The following is a 21,174-nucleotide window of genomic DNA, read 5'->3' as shown; positions in this document are numbered from 1 at the left end:
ATATATTTGGCTTTCAGGCACAGAAGATTAAGTCACTGGAGTGCGCTAGAGCTTGGAACATAGGAGTAGTTAGTTTCCCTTTTGGCCTGCGTGCCATGTTTATGCATTCGTATCATTGAGACATTAGTTAGTTAGCCTGTGCACCTGAGTTCTCTAGCTCAGGTGTGGCATAGCACCCTGTACACTCGTACTCTGTTTGGGATTTAATGAGATTTCACCTTTATTTTATAAGTTTTGAATATCCTGAAAATCTGGGGTGTTACAGTTCTAGCCGGCGGCCCTCCTCATGGGCCGCGGCTAGGGCCGTCCCTCTGATCTGGTGCACACTGTGTTGTGCACCAGATGATGTTTCTCCTGCAAAAACTCATCCAAACAAGTCCAAAACAATATCAACAACTCACAAACAAATACTAAATCACTTCTAAGCATGAACACATCAAAACTCATAGTTTCTACTAATTTCTACTCATAACTAAGGCTTCACATATCCAAAAATTTAAAGAGGAATCCATCGGGTTATACCTCTTGTAGTCTATTTTTCTTGCTTGGATTCCAGCCCCACTTCACTCAAGGATCTCTACTTCTTTCACCACCTATCAAACAACCACACAAGGCCTAAGTCTTAAACCTTAAGAAGAGATGATATGCAGAGAAACTTAGAGAAGGAGGAAATGAATGGAGAAGAAGCTTACTACTATGGTGTTGGCAGCCAAGGAAGAGATCAGGAGAAAAAATGAGGCCAACACTATTCTATTTATAAGGGTTCAAAACCCTAGGATGATTCACAATGATTGGTTGAGGGCAAAAGGGTAATTCCACAAGCTAAAAGATGAATCAGGAAGGGATTTTTAGATGTTTTGTGGTCCACCATGCAACATGAACCATGGGCTAGAAATGCTATCTTTTATTACTTTGGGGTTGAAAGTGAATTTTTCCCAAAAGCTATTTGGATGAACACTTGTTTAAAATCATTTTTGAATTCTCCCGGTCTCACTCGGATAAAATTCTAGATTTAAATCTTGGTACGCGAAGTACCCGAAAACTTATAAGTTTGCGAATATAATCCACTTTTCGGTGCCGAATTATTTAAAATGCGACGAAATTATTTTATTCGAACACCGATTGATCGCAAAAAATTTTAATGGAACCAGGAGAAAAAGAGGGAACCGCTAGGAACCTCCTGGTTATGATATCAGACGCCCCCGAAGTCCACTATGCACTTGTCAGCAGCCAGCCTACCAGCCAGCCTACCAGCCAGCGCGTCTACAAGCGGGTCCTTGAGGGCAATGCCGATGGGCAACCAACCACGATGGTCGGTGTGTCCTTGATCCTGTGCCTTACGAGGTTGGGACGGGCGACCAGGTCACGCGGGCGGTGCGTCTCCCAGGCGCGCAAGACCCAGGGCTCGGACGGGCGACCAGGCTTGCCAGGAGAAGACCACCACTTAGAGGTAGAAGCCTAGGAAGTCATCCCCGGGCGACGGGGACAACTCTTGGCTCGGTACACGTCCCAAAACGCGTACCAGCGGATTTTCTGGACGCAATATTTGCTCAGTTAGGTAGTTTCCATAATTCGCCTAGACAAGTGTTAGTGTTTTTAATTGTTCAAAAACCCCATCTTATAATTGGCAATATTATTATGGAATACTAAGATAGGTTTAGCTTAGTGTCCCTTCATATCTACAGAAGACTGATCAATTAGAAGCAACAACAGAAGGACTGACACTGAAGATCTGATTTAAGAAGTTGTTTTCTTAAAAGCTGTACGCGGTTTACAGAAGACAGATTTGGAAGGAAGATCAGCGTATCTGCTTTGGAAAGGTATGGACTGAATCTTTAAGATTACATTCTTCAAATATTGTCCTACCATCTACAATCAAAGACATCTATGGAAGGAGTGTTCTATCGACGGATCTATAAGTATCCACATTCGAAGTGAATTAGGGTTACGCCTTCAGAGAGAAGAAACACTCCACATCAGTTTTATGAGAACAGATCTTTGATTATCATGCCTCTTCTCCATACAACATGTTCATGGTGATTAAGATGACGAACTTGAGATGAATCACTGCTGCTTAAACGAAATGACACTGTGATCACACTGTTGTGGGAACAACTGTAAAGAGCGTCATTGAAGTGGACTGCATCAGAGTTGGCTCTCCAAGTGAAGGGATTTCATTGGACTTCTGTATGCATGGCTCTCCATCTTCAACAATCCACTAAACCTGTGTAGACTGGGTATGTACCTTGTGTGGGGCACTTGGGTGAGATTATTGTTTATCTACCTTTGTACATTGGATTATGATTTAGTGGATTGGACGCCTATGTGATCGTCCCCCAGACGTAGATACACACTGTATAGAACTGGGTAAACATCTTGTGTCTTTCGCTTTGTGCTGTTATCTTTTCTGTACACATCTCTATGATCTGTTATCACTGACTGACTTCATCGCGAATCAGTCAGTCCATTTCATCAGTTGATTAATCCAGTTAATCTGATTAAAAAGAGGAAATGCAAAATTACATGTGGTATCAGAGCTTTTAAGTCTACATAGTGACTTGATCCGTACGGGTTGTTTTTGTTTTGCATTGTTCTCTGTCTTTTGGAAGTGCCTCTGGGTGTGTTCGTTGGCTGGTTGTTTTTGTTCAGGATGGATGTGAGTATGAAACCACCAGAACTAGATGGTCACAACTACTCCTTTTGGAAGGCTCGCATGGAGATATATCTCCAAGCACAAGGTACCAGGGTTTATCGTACTGTCTTAACTGGGTGGAGCCGTCCAACTGTTCAGAATGCGGATGGAACCACTGGAGATAAGCCCATGGAGACGTGGACAGACGATGAAATGAATGCCTCTGATCTAAACAACAAAGCTTTGAACTCGATTGTAGGATCTCTGCATGAATCTGTTTTTACTCTTGTCACAGGAGTAAAATAAGCTAAACGTGTATGGGAAATTCTTGAAACCAGATTTGAGGGAACTATTGATGTCAAGCAGTCGAAGCTACAAATGGTACTGTTAGAATTCGAAGCCCTTAGAATGAATGAAGAGGAAACCATTTCGACCTTTCACAGTCGGGTTCAGAATCTGATGAACAGAGCCTCAATTCTTGGTGAACCATTCACTGATGAGAGAGTAGTCAAAAAGATCCTTCGATCTTTGCCTAAGCACTTCCGGATGAAAGTAACTGCTATACAGGAACACACAGGTTGGAAAAAGAAGACTGTCGGAGAACTTATGGGAAGTTTACACACATATGAACTAGAAGTGCTTGTTGATGATGATCTTGCAAGTAACAGAAAAGGAAAGTCAGTAGCTTTTGTGGCTGAGGCTGATCGAGAATCTGACACAGACGACATAGATGATGAGACCTTGGCACTTCTAACCAAGAATTTCAAGAAAATATTAAAAGGATTCAACAGAAAGAGTCAAGGTCAGTCCACCAGGACACAATACAAAGGCAATAACTCCTCATATCAGAAAGCCGAAACAACTCCTTTTTCACAGAACAATCAATCTCAGACTGGTCGAACAAGACAGAACAGAAACAGTTCCACAGATACAGGGAAGTCTCTCAACCGATCAGTGCAGTGTTGTAACACCCCGTGTTACGGCCTTCAATCCCGGATTAATTATTTAATTAATCCCGTTAATAATAATTAAATATGATTTAATTCGGTTAGGTTTCCCTTTAATTAATTAATAAGGCCCACCATGAACCGTGGGCCCTTGCCTAAATTAGAGCCTTAAGCCTATTAGGAATAAAGAAAGTAAACCTTTTACTATTCAGATTCTGATTAGGGATCCTAGACCTAGTTATCTATTAGGAATAAAGGAAGTAGGTCTTTTACTGTTCAGATTATGATTATGATTCTCTTTAATTAATTAATATGGTCCACTATGGACCATGGAACCCAATCCTTAGTCCCAAAAGGAATAGAATTAGCAAGCCTATAATATTAGTTCCTAATTAGGACTCCTAAATATATAAATAGGGGACTTAAGAGGCACCTAGAACCCCCCACCACAATAAACGACTCACCATCCCAAAAAAGCTCCAAGAATTCCCTTAGAAGAAATCAAGAAAGCAAGAAAGCTTGAAGAAAGACCCTTCATAGCCAAGGAATTAATTAAGGCTAAGAGGTAACCCATGTCTCAACAAAACCTATTTTCATAGTTATAATTCCCCCTTAGGGTTTCCCCATATTATTGTGTATTGGCGAGTTATGATGATTATTATTGGTAATTGATGTGATGATCCCATGGGGAATCTTGATAATCTTGATATTGGGAGATTCTTGATGATTATATGGAGTTCTTGATGATTATGTGTTGTTCTTGATAATTGTGTGATGCTCTTGATGTTTATGTGTTATTCTTACCGAATCTTGCAATTAGAAGACGAACCGTATTCTTGTTGATATAAAAGTGATTAGAACCCTAGGTTGTATCGTATGATCTTATTCTTGGATTATCGGGTGGGGAAATCGCATGTTTGGGTGTTGATTATATTTAGAAAAGCATGATAGGTTATGTGCCGTTCGTTTCTTGTATTTGATTCGTTAATTGTCTACGTGTTGTCGTTAATTGCGTTGTAAAGTGTCTAAGCATGGTTTCGGGTTCCACAACGGTTCCCGGGGCGTAAAGTGTGTGAAAAGAGTCAGTGGGGGGTAGGTGGGGGGTAGGGGACCCGCCACCTACCCACGGCCGTGAAACACCGCCCGGCAGCGGGTGGCCGGCGGGCGGGCAGCTGCCCGCCGGCGACCCGCTGCCCGGAACAGTAAAGTCCGGCGGGCAGCCGGCGGGTGGTCCCCCACCCACCGGCTACCCGCTGGAAATTATCCCACCTTGGGATCCCAGCTTCCCCGTTTGATGTTCCCCCATTCCCCGTGGTGTCCCAACGGACTCCGTTTATCGTGCCTATGTCTAGTTTGATATTTCGGGTACCGTCCGTAGGTTTATGAGTCTATTATATTGCATGCTAGTTGAATTGGTATCCCGTTGACCTAGGTGGAAGAAGTATGAACCCCTTAGGACTATTCTTAGTATGTGATGGATCACGCATAGGCTTTGTTATACGTTTTCTCCCCCTTCCCAATGTGTAATGTGGGTTGCATGTGCCTGCTATGCGTTATGTGTGTGTGTTACCCCAATTCGGTTGCGATCGGATTGGTTATCCTGAGCTGCGGTTCAGAAGCTGGCTGCGGTCAGATTGATACTCTTGGGCTGCGGTCCACCGTTTGGTTGTGATCAAACGTTTCTATACGAGCTGCGGTTCGTCCTTTTTCCTGGCTGCGGTCAGATGACATTCTCTTGGGCTGTGGTCCACTGTTTGGTTGCGATCAAACACTATGATGAGCTGCGGTTCATCGGTCGGTTGCGATCGACCCCTCCGTGTTGCGATACGGGGCAGGGTGCTGCGGGGCCGTGTCAGAGCTATATGCGCTGACCCTCATGTATGGGCATGCGATTGGTCTTGTGGCGCCAACAAAGTGTGCTATGTGTTGTGATATGAATGAGTTGTGATTATGAGTGTCTTGGGGAATGTGACTATGGGATTTATGTTGGGGATTGTTTATGTTGGGTTGTGACTATTGTTTATGCTTTGCCTTATCTGCCTTATCTGTTGTGAACTGCATATGTTTGTTATAACTGTTGCTCGTGTCTGGCCTTATCTGTCGAGTCATTCCCGGTTTTAAAAGCTAGAGTTCGTAGGATATATCTTCATGCTTAAAATGGCTTTCGTATATCTATATATATCTCTATATGTATTGTATTTCAACACGTTGGAGTGGGTTACCAGCATCTCTCGCTGAACAGATATATTTGGCTTTCAGGCACAGAAGATTAAGTCACTGGAGTGCGCTAGAACTTAGAAGTAGATAGTTTCCCTTTTGGCCTGCGTGCCACGTTTACGTATTTACGCTTTGAGGATATTAGTTAGTTAGCCTGTGCACTTGGGTTCTCTAGCCCAGGTGTGGCATAGCACCCCGAACGCTTGTATTTATATCTTGGGATTTAATAAGATTCTACCTTTATTATAAGTTTTAAATGTCTTGAAAATCTGGGGTGTTACAAGTGTCGAGAGTGTGAAGGTTATGGACACATACAAGCTTAATGTGCAATGTATCTCAAGAGGAAAAAGGCTATGCCAGTAGCTACACTAAGTGATGATGAGGAGGAAACATCTAATGACTAGTCAGATGATAATGTGGGAAACTTTGTAGCCTTCTTTACAGCTACGGACATTCAATCAGACGGAAACCAATCAGATGAAGAACTGATGATTTTGAAGAGAGACATACTCAACTTGAAAAAGAATTTGCTAAACTTGTTGCAAGCTGGGAACAACTAGTGAAAGTCAATAAAAATCTGAATGACGAGCTGAAGCAAATGGATGATCTTCTAAAAAAACTAAACACAGACCTTGTTATAAAAGAAGATCTCATCACTCAAATAAGATCCAGAGAAGGAAAACTGATAAAGGAATTGGAAGGTCTGAAGAAAAATATCCAGATGATGGACACCACATCAACCTTAGACAAGATTCTAGACTCTGGCAGAAATCCTAATGATAAAAAGGGTCTAGGATTTGAACGAGGTGAATCTTCGAATAATGCTCCTATGTTTGTCAAAGAGGGTTTGTTTAAGGCCACAGCAGTTCACAGTTTTGAACAAGGACATTCATCTCGATCAATGCAGAAAATTGACAAGAGAATGAGATATGATCAGACTGCAGATACTGACCTTGCCAAAGTAACTCATCAATCTCATTATTCAAGATTCAAAAATAAGTTTGTCAGAGTTAGACAATACACTCCCATATGCCACTACTGTCAAACAAAAGGTCATACTCGCCCTGAGTGTTATTTTTTCTACAGAGATCAAAGGAAGGAAAAATATCAGAACAAGACTATTACACCGTTTACTAGGCAGGTTTGGGTCAGAAAGTCAGAAGTTATATGCTACCCCACTATAGTTTTGACTGCGTCTACAACTAAAGCTAGATGGTATTTCGACAGTGGCTGTTCTAGACATATGACTAGAAATGTAAAGTGTCTCATGGCTGTTCAACCAAGCAATGGATCTGTAACATATGGCGATGGACAAAAAGGAAAAATAGTTGGGAAAGGAACCCTGAATGTACCAGGTTTGCCTCAATTAGAAGAAGTTCTGTTAGTCAGTGGGTTGAAAGCTAATCTGATTAGCATCAGTCAGTTGTGTGATCAAAATTGGAATGTTTTCTTCGATCGTAACTGCTGCAGAGTTAGTAACAAAGCAAATCAACTTGTCATGGAAGGAACCCGATCCTCATACAATTGTTATGTTTTGGCTAATGAAACTGCATGTCACCTATCTAAATCTAATGAATCAAAACTCTGGCATAGACGAATGGGTCATGTAAACTTCAGAGATATGGATAGGCTGATCAAACTGGAAGCTGTAAGAGGTGTACCTAAGATCAGAATAGATCTAGAAAGGGTTTGTGGTGCATATGCCATTGGGAAACAAATCAGAACTCCACACAAAGCAGTAAGAGGTATCACCACTGAGAAGTGTCTAGATCTTGTTCACATAGACCTCATGGGGCCAACACAGACTGAAAGCATTGGGGGAAAGAAATACATATTTGTGTGGTTTCCCTCGATACAGCTGGGTATACTTTCTAAGAGAAAAATCAGAAGCATTCAAGGCCTTTAAAACTCTGTGCATAAGGGTTCAGAAGGAAAAGAATGAGTCTATAATAAAAGTTCAGAGACTAAGAAGTGATCATGGAAAAGAATTTGAGAATTCACTATACTCAGATTTCTGCTCCGAACACGGTATATCACATGAGTTCTCAGCTCCTAGAACTGCTCAACAGAATGGTGTGGTGGAAAGAAAGAATCGAACCTTACAAGAAATGGCTAGAGTTATGCTACATGCCTCTCATCTGCCGCAGCGCTTATGGGCTGAAGCAGTACACACAGCCTATCATACAGTAAATAGAGTCTATCTTAGACCAGGAACGACCAAAATACCATATGAGATCTGGAAGGGAAAGAAGCCAAACCTGAAGTATTTTCATTAATGTCCGTAAGAGTACATCTGGCAAATGCTTCTTTGTTGGTAAGAACTTGGTGTCATGGCTGAGTAAGAAACAAAACTCAATTTCCTTAAGTACTGCAGAAGCAGAATACATAGCTGCTGTGGATGCTGTACTCAGCTAGTATGGATGAAACAGATGTTATTAGATTATGGTCTCACTTAAGGAATTATGACACTCTATTGTGACAATGTCAGTGCTATCAATATTTCAAAGAACCCAGTTCAACACTCCAGAACGAAGCATATTGATATAAGGCATCACTACATCAGAGACCTGGTAGAATCAAAGGAAATTGAGTTGGAATATATTCAAACTGAGAAACAGTTGGCTGATATCCTGACTAAGCCCCTAGGTGCAAACCGGTTTGAGATTCTCAGATCTGCTCTGGGAATTTGCAGAATTGACTAATGGGGCAGATCGTCACTTAGAAGGAGAGTACAAGGTTTATGTATACTGGTCAAATTTCAGTTTTGACTTCCTTTTAAAACTCCCTTCATTTTTGTTAAGAAAATATCTTAACCTAAATTACCATAAAAGTGATTAGGCTTTTTCAAATTTGAAATATGCCTAGCATCCGTTTCTTGCCTAAAAAGGAGGTATACCGTTGCGTCAATCACATCAGCTCTGCATGTATTCTGACTAGCTGCATTTATTGGGGTTCTTCTCCCTTGGGTTTATAATCGAGTATCGAGTAAGACTTGAGAGAACAAACAAGAGACTATCTCTGCACACAGTCTGTATTCTCTTTGATCTCCTATCTAGGGTTTACTTCTTCGTCTTCTCGAATCTCTCATCAATGGCGGATGCAGTTCGTAATATGATCATCAAGCTTGGAAGAAAGGTTCATTCACAAGAAACAGCCACCAAACATGTCAAAACCTTGCTTCTGTTAGCTATGAAGAAAAAATTGAAGCTTGATCCCCTTCTCCGCGATGAAATCATTGTCACTGTACTGTCCGATTATCCTGAGTTTTATGCCGATTGGTCCGACGATGACACCAGTGAACTATTGCTGCTGGCCTCCGAAGCAGGTGATGACATTAATCCGGCGTCTATTCCAGATCCCTCAGATGGAAACCGCGTTGGGGCGTTCCTCCATTACTTTGCTCAAAGAGCCCTTGAGTCTGAAGAAATTTCCCGTCGTCGAAAATTCCTCAACCCCTGTATCTTCAGGCTGCTGATAATGAAGCTAGACATCGTATTGAGATTCTGCGAAACAGGTCAAATTCCTCTTATTCCCCTATAGAAATTTCACCTGATAAACCTGAGAATCTAGTGTCTAATGCTGCCCCATCTATTATTCCTGTTGATTCTGAGAATGTGCCTGCTTTAGTTTCTGAGAAATCATCTGTATCTGTTGATCCTCCTTGTTTACCTGTTGTGAAGTCTGATCCCTTGAATAGTGAGTCTGTTAAAGCATCTGTAGAGGAAGACAAACCGATTGATGAGCCCAACAATCTAAGTATTGTTGTCTTTGAGTCTGATAATATTGCTCTATCCCCTGCTGCTGTTGTTGTTGTCCCACAAGAAGTCGACTCCTCTGTTAATCCCTCTGATATGCCTACTGTGATTGAGAATGTGAAACCCTCAAGCCCCCGTGAACCCAAGAAAATGGTTGGTATTCCGGTCTACACCTCCTCATTTTTGGCAGAGAGTCTTGAACATGTTAGGCGCTTTGCTGGTCTACCTGCTGCCTCCATTCTAGAACCCTACAGAGTGATTCACCCTTCGGAATCCTCGAGTGAAGATGAAAAGATCCTCGCTGAAGTTTATGGTACTCAAGCTCATGCATCTACGGATCCAACAGTTGAGGCCACAGCTCATCCTGATTCCACCACCTTCAAAATTAGAGAGATTACAAATCTTCTTGGAAGCTCGTCTGCTAATGTTTCTGATTCTAGTCATTCTGGGACTCCTGTCCAATCCCCAACCAAAGAAACGAGAAGGTAAAAAAGGAAGAATGTTCCTGTGAAAGTTGTTGTTGAGCCCGGTGATGACAGTGCTGATGTGGATCAGCCTGAGAAGAGAAGGAAGTCTAGTGAAACCATCAAATCTGAAGCAAACCCACCTATCCAACAAGTGTTCAAGACACTGCGATCTTCTGTTAAACAAAAGGGCCCTACTATTGTTCAACCTGCTGCTGTACCTACATCATCTGCCAGAAAGGGGAAACCATCCACACGTTCCAGAGGTCGAAGCATAACTCCTGAAGTTCAACCTGTTGAAGGGTCTGACACATCTGTTTACAAGCCTCAGTTTGTATCTCCCGCTGCTCAGGGCAAATAGTCCACTATGGTCAGAAGAGATCTTATTGTTCAACGATCTGTTGATGAGAATCAGCTGAATTCCGTATGTGATATTCTACCACTGCTGAATGAAGTAGGGCTGCTGAAGACTGTCACCGCCATCTACCCATACTCGAAGCTCCTCACTTATGAATTCTACTGTAATCTCAATGACGAGATTGACATCTTAACTGGACCACGACCAATGCAGATTTTCATTCGAGGGAAGTGGTACATATTCGGGCCTGACATGATCAATGAATACTATGGACTGACTGCTGTAGAAGATGAGGCAATTACAGATTGGAACTTGGTGGCCAAGACTCTAACGGGTGGACAGCTTGATACTTGGCCTACTGGTGACAAGGATTATCTGCCGAGCTCTCAACTCACGTCCAGATATGTTATTCTGCATTGCCTTGCTCTTCGCAACTGGCTCCCATCAGCTCACTTCCACACGGTTGGTAAACACTTGGCAGGTTTCTTGTTCCGAATTGGAACAAAGATGCCGATTGATCTGGGAAACTGGATTTACTATCACATCCTCACCATGATCCATCCACGAGAGCAGAAGGTACGACTACTCTTCCCGAATCTGATTTATGGCATTCTTACAACTCAGGGTCTTGAGCCTATGCCAAGTGAAGTGATCAGTCCGACTCTGCTCTATACTGTTGATCGGCGTCTTTTGACTGGAGATCACATTCGTGATGTTATACCGATGACTGCCCCCTCCAATTCTGAACCTGATACTGTGGCTGATGACTCGCCCCATGCCAAGGATCTTCATCTCTCCATTCAGTTAAAGGCACGGGTCTCTGAGCTTGAGACAGTTCACGGTATAATTGCTAAACAACTGACAGGGGCCCGTACTGAGCTGGCAACCGTTCTTCTTCGTTTAAGAATATCTGAATTTGCTGCTGCTACTGAACCTGCGAAGTCCGACAGTGACACTCCCTCCAATGCTTGACCTTTGGCTCTCATTGGCAAAAAGGGGGAGTAGTATGAACTCAGGGGGAGTTGTTTTTTGTGTACCTTCTGGCCCTGGCTGGGCGTTATTTTTTATGACACCATTCTTATTTGAAGAATGTTCTTAGACTGTGTTTTTGATCCAGCATGACATGTATGCTATGTTTTTGTTTTTGTTCTGCTATGTAATCAGATCAGACTCATGGTTTTTTCTTTATGATAACCTATCTTAGTTCTTTATGTTTATGTCTTTCTACATAGTTGAGTTGTTTTGCCAAATAATAGCTAAAGGGGGAGTTTGTTAGTGTTTTAATTATTCAAAAACCCCATCTTATAATTGGAAATATTATTATGGCATACTAAGATAGGTTTAGCTTAGTGTTCGTTCATCTCTACAGAAGACTGATCAATTAGAAGCAACAACAAAAGGACTGACACTGAAGATCTGATTTAAGAAGCTGTTTTCTTAAAAGCTGTACGCAGTTTACAGAAGACAGATTTGGAAGGAAGATCAGCGTATCTGCTTTGGAAAGGTATGGACTGAATCTTTAAGATTACATTCTTCAAATATTGTCCTACCATCTACAATCAAAGACATCTATGGAAGGAGTGTTCTATCGACGGATCTATAAGTATCTACATTCGAAGTGAATTAGGGTTACGCCTTCAGAGAGAAGAAACACTCCACATCAGTTTTATGAGAACATATCTTTGATTATCATGCCTCTTTTCAATACAACATGTTTATGGTGATTAAGATGGCGAACTTGAGAAGAATCACTGCTGCTTAAACGAAAGGACACTGTGATCACACTGTTGTGGGAACAACTGTAAAGAGCGTCATTGAAGTAGAATGCATCAGATTTGGCTCTCCAAGTGAAGGGATTTCATTGGACTTCTGTATGCATGGCTCTCCATCTTCAACAATCCACTAAACCTGTGTAGACTGGGTATGTACCTTGTGTGGGGCTCTTGGGTGAGATTATTGTTTATCTACCTTTGTACATTGAATTATGATTTAGTGGATTGGACGCCTATGTGATCGTCCCCCAGACGTAGATACACACTGTATCGAACTGGGTAAACATCTTGTGTCTTTCGCTTTGTGCTGTTATCTTTTCTGTACACATCTCTATGATCTGTTATCACTGACTGACTTCATCGCTGAATCAGTCAGTCCATTTCATTAGTTGATTAATCCAGTTAATCTGATTAAAAAGAGGAAATGCAAAATTACAACAAGAAAGGTAGTATATCGACGACTGCATCAGCCTTAACGTTAGCCCTACTTACCCTTGACCTTGGCTAGACATCAGCCCTACTTACCATGTATAAATTCTATATTTGTATATAAATATCTCAACGGGATCTCTGTAGCGGGGACGGACCCTCTCTGTGGGCGGCATACTTTAAAGGGCAACACCCTAAAGAAATAACGGTCGGTTATTCTCTAAAATTATATTTATTTTCTCGCTTTCTTTACATTCACAAATACAGTTATCCGGTAGTGTTGGCCTGCCGGGCAGCCATCAACGCAGTGAAAACCAATAATAAAAAATTTTTAAATACATACATACATACACTTATGCACTATATTAATCATACAAAATTTAAATGCTACTTTTTTAATTTCTAAATGTAATTTTTAAAGTATAATTCTATCAATATAAATCTATACTATTATTAAAAACAAAATCCTCCTTTCTTACTTTCCCGCCCAAACAATAAAAAAGGGATAAAAAATTACCAATTAATAATACTAATAATAATTAGCAAAAACCTTAGTAATAAAAAAAAAAGATCCTTAATTCACAAAAATATAGAAAAGGAAACGGAATCCACTGATTAATTAATATTAACATTAATCAGTAAAAAAAAGTTTGTAGTAAAATAGGAAAAAAAAAGATCCTTAATTCACTAGAAAATAGAAATATAAACGGAATTTACTGATTATTACTAATAATAATAATCAGTAAAATAGGAAATTAAAAAAGGAGTCTTAATTCGATGAAAATGAAAAAAAAAAAAAAGTAACGGAAGATTGTGAAAAAAATATCATAATAAGGATAACAGCAAAAAAAATCCAACAAAAAATTAGAAAAATAAAAAAGATTCTTAATTCACGAAAAATAGAAAAGAAAACTTAATTCACTGATTAATTAATACTAATAATAATCATTAAAAAAGTTAGCAGTAAAATAGGAAAATAAAAAAAAAAGGATCCATAATTCATTAAAAGTCTATACTATTATTAAAAACAAAATCATCATTTCTTACTTTCCCGCCCAAACAATAAAAAAGGGGAAAAATTATTAATTAATAATACTAATAATAATTAGTAAAAAAGTTAGTAGTAAAATAGAAAAAAAATCCTTAATTCACAAAAAATTAAAAAGGAAACGGAATTCACTGATTAATTAATACTAACAATAATCAGTATAAAAAAGTTTGTAGTAAAATAGGAAAATAAAAAAGGATCCTTAATTCACTAAAAATGGAGATATAAACGGAATTTACTGATTATTACTAATAATAATCAGTAAAATAGGAAAAAAAAGAGTTTTAATTCAATGAAAATGGAAAAAACCAAACAGGAGGTTGTGAAAAAAAAGGGGGCTCATAATAACGATATTAGTAAAAAAAAATAAAATCCTACCAAAAATTAAAAAAAAAAAAGATTCTTAATTCTCGAGAAATAGATAAGGAAACGAAATTCACCGATTAATTAATACTAATAAGAATCACTAAAAATGTTAGCAGTAAAATAGGAAAATAAAAAAGTATCATTAATTCACTAAAAATGAAAAAGAAACGGAATTCAATAATAATCATTAAAATTGGAAAATAAAAAAGGATTATTAATTCAATGAAAATGAAAAAAAGAAAACGAAAGGTTGTTAAAAATGTAATAAAAAGGATAACAGTTTAAAAAAAAAAACTTACCAAAAAATTTTTAAAAAAATCCTTATTTTACGTAAAATAGAAAAAGAAACGGAATTCATTGATTCATTTTTTTTATTATAAGAAAAAATATACTGCATTAAATTAATAATCATTCTAATCATAAACTTAAAAGGAAAAAAATATTGCATTACAGTAATTCGGTGAATCCTTATGGTAATCTACCCTACTTACATTTGTACATAATTTTTTTTTAAACAATATTGTTTATTTTCAAGATCTATATAAGAGTAATATCTTGTGAAAAGAAAAATATAATCCTTCATCTCAAAAAAAAAACTGTTGTTGCAACATACACCAAAGATTATGAAGAACAGCAATATGTTTGTGATTTTTTCCCTGACGATTTTTTTGACTCTATTAAGCCCTTCTCTAGGTATTTTTTATTTTAAAATTTTTATATAATGTATTTTAATAAATAAAATATAATGACTTATGTTTGATTTTTTAAAAACTTTATTTCACCTCCTTTTAAATTTTTTTTATTTTATGTTAAGGTCAAGTGAAGTTTTGCCCAGGAACTTTTACCGCAGATGATGTATGTGCGAGCATTAGTTGTGGAAATTTGGCATTATTTCATTGGCCAGCAAGCTCGATGCCTCATTCATGTGTATGTGCTAATGCTGGGGCAGGCAAAAGCCTTTGTACTTGTCAAATCGTTTGTTAGAATGACTATCATTTTAATGTAATAAACGGTTAGAATGGTTATTATTTTAATGCAGTCTTTTATTTTGTTTTCCTTTTATAATAATGACTAGAATGACTATCAATTTAATACATTATTATTTTTTCCTTTTACATTAAATGATATTTATTGGAATAAGAATCAAATAGGCCACTCATTCCTTCAAAAAAAAAAAAAAAATAGGCCACTCAACTGCACACTAAAGTGTAATTAAGCCATCGAACTCAAAAGGATGTAATTAGGTTCCTAAACAACACAAAATTATACAATTAGACCCAAAAAGACATGTTTACCTGAAATTGTGGGTTACCAATTTAAAGATAATTTTAAATAAAATAATTAATTTTTTTTTTTAAAAAAAAACTAAAACTAAAACCGCCGAGACGAATCGTCTCTGGCAGGCTTCGTCTCCATGGCCGAAGACGAAGAGCTTCATTTCCATGGCTAGAGACGAAGAGCTTCGTCTCCCTGGCCAGGAGACGAAGGTTGGTCTCCCTGGCCATGGAGACGAATCCTTCGTCTCCGGCGGTTTTAGTTTTAGTTTTAATTTTTTTTAATTAATTATTTTATTTAAAATTATGTTTAAAATTTATTTTTAAATTGGTAACCCACAATTTAATGTAAACATGTCATTTTGGACCTATTTGCATAATTTTGTATTGTTCAGGGACCTAATTGCATTTTTTTTAAAGTTCGATAGCCTAATTGCACTTTAGTGTACAATTGGATGGCATATTTAACCCTTATTCCATACTTATTTAACTATGGAATCCTTTACGTACTTTCATCTCTTTTATGTTCTGGCATTCATAATTGGACCGGTGTATGGTAGTGCTTCAACAAAAAAACAAAAAAAAAAAATCATATTTATTTTGACCGGTCAAAATAACATGGCTTAACTTGTTGGTGATTATATGAGTTACTCCCCTAACAATTCCAAACTCAACCAAACATTAGAAGAAGTATTTCCAATAATTTATTTTCTACCAACAAAAAAACAGAGTCAAACTTTCCTCCAACCAAACTACGGAATTTAATGGCTTTTGGAATTAGGTAGGAATTAAGTGGGAAGGGAATTTAAAATCCCTCCAACCAAACGCCTTGTAAAAGTTTGGCAATTACCAATTTAAAGTGTTTATTGTTTACATTTCCTTAATTGCATTTTATTTTTATTTGTCCATTTTCCTTTCACGTAGTCACGTGCTTTTCGTGTGTTATGACAAAGAAAATTTGCACCAAACCATTCCAAAACAAATGATATTCCGTAAATCCATGATGTTTAGGAAATGTTTAAATCATGTAGTGTAGTGCAGTGTAGTTCCCCCGGGCCTTCACATTTTTAGTATTATAAATAACAGTCCAGCATTTACCATAGATCTCACATTTTCATCATTCTCATCTCATCTCATCTCATCTCACATCTTTTTTTTTTCTTTTTCTTTTTTTTCATACAGTAATAATCTTTAGCTTCTACCTCCTGTCTATAACGTAACCATGGAATCTTCTACGTTCTATTTGTAATGTATATCAATTAAATGTATAAGATCACACGATGTTGATTTTCAATATATTAAAGGTTTTTTTCGAAATAATATATGAGTCTGTTTGGTTTGCACATGGGAATCAAAATCGGAATATTAATCAAATATTTGTCAATGGTAATGAGTTTTGGTGAAAGTATTTTGCATGTTTGGTAGTATGGTAGAATTGGAATGATTACCAATATTACTGTTTAGTTATGTATGATCCCATAATGGGAATAAATGTTTAAAAATACAAAAATAAAAAATCATGACAATTTATTCTAATATAAAGACATCCAAAACATCAATATAAACAAAAGAAATAAAATAAAAACAATCTAAAATCATTAATCCAAACTTAAAAATAAAATTACCAATTAGGAGGGGACTAATGGAATGAAACCCTTATCTTATTAGGGAATGAGTTTTCTAATTAAGGGGGTAATAATCAAACCAAATCTCATAGTAGTGTTCTAAAAACATGTCAACCAAATAATAACAATGACTTTGATTTCCATTCATAATAGCTTAACCCATTAACCAAACACACCCTTGGGTGTAATTGGTTCGCACATGGGAATCAAAATCGGAATGAGAATCAAATACTCGGTAATGGTAATGAGGTTTGGTGAAAGTATTTTGCATTTTGGTAGTAGGGTGGAATAGATATTGTATTTTCTTTCCTGCATAATTTTAGGCTTAGTTTGTGTTGGTGATAATGAACCAAAATCGATTTATATCCCAAAAATAATATTTATATATACACACAAAAATATATATAAAATATTATTGGATATAATATCCGAAATATATATATATATATATATATATATATATATATATATATATATATATATATATATATATATATATATATATATATATATATATATATATATACACACACACACACACAAATATATATATAAAACGGATCCAAAGGTTATATATACATATATATCTATGAAAAGAGATACCAATATATATCAACCAAAAAATGGAACTTATAATCCTCATATTATAACTCCAATCAACAAGAAGGAAATGATTTTTGCTTAGAGCATAATCCAAAACAAGAAAGAAGGAGAAGGAGGAAAGAAGAAAGTACGAGTTAGGCGAGGTGCCTTTCTTTCCTTAAAACCTTATTTGCCAGCTCCCAAAAGTGCTAGGAGCGTTGTGTCCTAGGTTTCCTAGGATAAAACATACAACGGTTCGACGTTTGAGAACCCAAATGAACGAACCTGGCGAACAAGAGCACGGACAGAACACAGCTTCAAGAATGGAGTAGGAGCATAGATTTTGTAGCTGGGAAAACAAAATTTCTGTGTTGTAGAAACATTGCTACTACACTCCTTATATAGGGTGAAGAATCAATAGCATTCAATTTTGGCATTTAATACACGATTTGTAACACCTGAAACAGGTGCGCCCAATTTTGGCATTTAATGCACGATTTGTAACACTTGAAACAGGTGCCGGCATACACGAGCTCGAGCTTGAATCAAACCTTTTCGTTCTCGTTTCTAGTTGGAATTTGATTTGCAAACCCCCCCCCCCCAGATAAAAGGGGGAGGGGGGGGGGGGGGGGGGGCAAATCCTCTTTCCAAACCAATGTGGGACAAAAGCTCACTTTTTCCCTTCATTTTTCCAACTCAATGGGTCTACTTTGAGAATCAATATCTCATTCACCCATTATCCGTTTTGAGCGTACAATATATCAATCTCTTTGTCTCACTACGAAGAATCCGAATCCACTTTGACCTGACCCAAATCGTAAGTGGACCCCACTAATAATTGTAACACAAAATAGCCACTTAACATGTCATTTTATGCCATTTTAATGCTATTTTTCCAACAAGTTTGTTGATTTATCAATAACATTGTTCAACCTACATTGTAATAGAGTCAGTAGCATTAAAAAAAATAACATTGTTCAATCTCTGTGAATAAGGATTATTCCTTTGTTGTGTAGAACCATAGAGAATTACTATACTATTCGATCCATTGTGAAGTTGAAAAGGGGCGGAGCCAGAATTTTTCTTCAGTGGGGGCGAAGAAGCAAAGGGAAAATACATTTAAAAATGGTCAAATACAATGTTCAAATACAAATAAGATTGTTAAAATATAAAATACATTATATATTACATTACAAATAATTACTGGAACTACATTTAGTAATTAGTTAGTTACTTAGTTAATAGTTACTGGAACTACATAAGCATCTTACATTCTTACTGGAAGTCTGGAGCAACATTTACATTCTTACATCTTACATCAAATTAGCAATTAGTAATTAGACAATTAGTTAATTACTAACAGATTATGTAATTAGTAATTAAGCAAAAAATACAGTAGACAAAAACTACAGATTACTATTTACTAACAATCTAACATATTAGTAATTCACTTATTCACATAGAATTAGTAATTCACATAGTGACATACTGACATAGAATTAGTAATTCACATAGATTAGTGATTAATTAGACAAAAACTACAGGCCTAAATCAGTCAGTTGACTCAGTTCAATTGAATAATTGAATTAGCAAATTAGGGCAGCGCATCAGTGTAATCCAAAGTTCCAAACTAGTATCAATTGAATTAGAAAATTAGGGTAATTTCAAATTAGGGAAATCAAGCAAAAACAAATTTAGAGAAATTAGGGCAAACAAAAAATTAGGGCAATTAGGCAAATAATTGAATAAATTTTTGACATTAACATTTATAGTTCAAATTGTGATAAGTTGATGTTCATTAGTAATGGAAGGGCTGAAGAACTGAAAGAAAACCAAACCTGAGGATGGTGTCGAGGCGACTGGCGATGGCGAGGCAGTGGGATGGCGACTTCCAGAGGCGACTGCGAGGCAGTGGGACTGTGGGAGGCGGTGGACCGGCAGCCGGCAGGAGTGCTGTCGTGGTGGCCGGTGAGTGCCTAGGCGGTAGCGGTGGCGACTTCTAGAATCGTAGTCTTCGCAAATGAACTAAGGAAGCCGGAAGAAACGCGATGAGCGATGTATGGTCTACGTAGAGGTTAAAGAACAAATGAAAAAAATAAAAAATTATATATATATATATATATATATATATATATATATATATATATATATATATATATATATATATATATATAGATTTTGGTTCCTGTGAGGTCAGGTCTTCCCGTGCGGTCAGTGCGGCATACACCATTAGGTATGCATAAATGCACCATACAATGTTAAAAAATATACCAGAATGAAATGCCAAAAAGTACACCACAAAAAAAAAAAAAAAAAAAAAAAAAAACACCACACATAATGGTGTACTTACGAACACTGTGGACATGCCGGGGATCGACGGATCAATCATATCCCACAGGTTGGCGGTTGACCCCAGCCTCAAGCCAGCGGCTCATAAAAGGAGACATTATCGAATGACCGTAGGGACTTCGTAAAGAAGGAAGTGGACGCATTATTAGCCACATGGCACATCCGAGAGGTCAAGTACCTTGGCTGGATGTCTAACATGGTGTTGGTGCCCAAGCCGCCGGCATGGAGAATGTGCGTCGACTACACCGATCTCAACAAAGCATGCCCCAAAGATCCGTTCCCTCTCCCCCGAATCGATCAGCTGGTCGATGATATGGCCGGATGCGCTCTGCTTAGCTTCATGGATGCGTTCCGTGGATACCATCAGATATATATGCACGAAGAAAAAACCGCCTTCATCACAACGGACGGGGTGTACTGCTATATGGTAATGCCTTTCGGTCTGAAGAACACTGGGGCCACATACACCGAATGGTAGCCCGATTGTTCAAAAGGGTTGATGTGCGTATCTATGGCTGCCTACGTCGATGACATGCTCGTTAAGAGCAAGGATGAGATAGATCACGTGAAGGACCAGACGGATTGCTTCGAAATCATGAGGAAATTTAGATTGAGGTTGAATCTCAAGAAGTGTGCGTTCGCGGTCTGAGGAGGAAAGTTTCTGGGATATATGGTCACTTGCGTGGAATCGAGCCGAACCTAGAGAAAGGTGAGGGCTATTTTGGATATGCGGCCGCCCAGCAACCTCAAAGAAATGTAGCGATTGATAGGCTGAATGGCTGCCCTCAGCCGATTCTTTCTAAGTTCGCCGACAGGGCCCTTCCCCTCTTTGAAGTCATTTAGAGACAGAACGGGTTCCGGTGGACTAGAGAATGCTAGGTAGCCTTTGAGGACTTGAAGAAGTATCTCCTAGTTCCGCCACTCTTATCTAAGCCCAAGGCGAGAGAAACATTGTTGTTAGTACGGGAGGAGGAGAAGGCTCAACTGCCGGTCTATTACGTCGGGCAGACTTTGAAGGGGGCAGAGATCAATTATTCCCCCCTCGAGAAGGTAGCCTTCGCCCTCATCACAACGGTCAGGAAGTTGGTGCCTTACTTCCAAGGTCATACAGTCTGGGTGTTGACCGACCTCCCCCTAGCCAGCATGCTATGCAATCCAGCCTCGTCCAGACGATTGCTAAAGTGGGCGATGGAGCTCACCCAGTAAGGGATCGAATACGCCCCGCGGCCGTCTATCAAAGCTCAGGTTCTTGCCAACTTCATAGTGGAATGTTCCGCTTACCCGACGGAGGGCTAGCTGGTCGAAGGCCAGGAAGCAGCGGAATGAAGGGAAATACACACTGGCGACGCGACCAGC

The 21,174-nt window shown here is 38.4% G+C and overlaps 1 protein-coding gene across 1 annotated transcript; it reads left to right on the top strand.

Annotated features, from left to right (window-relative positions):
- Positions 1-10,382: 10,382 nt before the first annotated feature.
- Positions 10,383-11,345, top strand: LOC109171103. The gene has a single exon (XM_019320234.1). The coding sequence runs from the start codon at positions 10,383-10,385 to the stop codon at positions 11,343-11,345; it is 963 nt and encodes a 320-aa protein (XP_019175779.1).
- Positions 11,346-21,174: the final 9,829 nt, after the last annotated feature.

The sequence above is a fragment of the Ipomoea nil genome, unplaced genomic scaffold, assembly GCF_001879475.1.
Source record: "Ipomoea nil cultivar Tokyo-kokei standard unplaced genomic scaffold, Asagao_1.1 scaffold3394, whole genome shotgun sequence".
NCBI lineage: Eukaryota > Viridiplantae > Streptophyta > Magnoliopsida > Solanales > Convolvulaceae > Ipomoea > Ipomoea nil.
The sequence above is the reverse complement of the archived record's forward strand: the minus strand, read 5'-3'. Positions and strand labels throughout refer to the sequence as shown.

Coding starts and splice junctions, on each gene's coding strand:
- LOC109171103 (XM_019320234.1), top strand. CDS start 10,383: ATGGTCAGAAGAGATCTTATTGTTCAACGATCTGTTGATGAGAATCAG.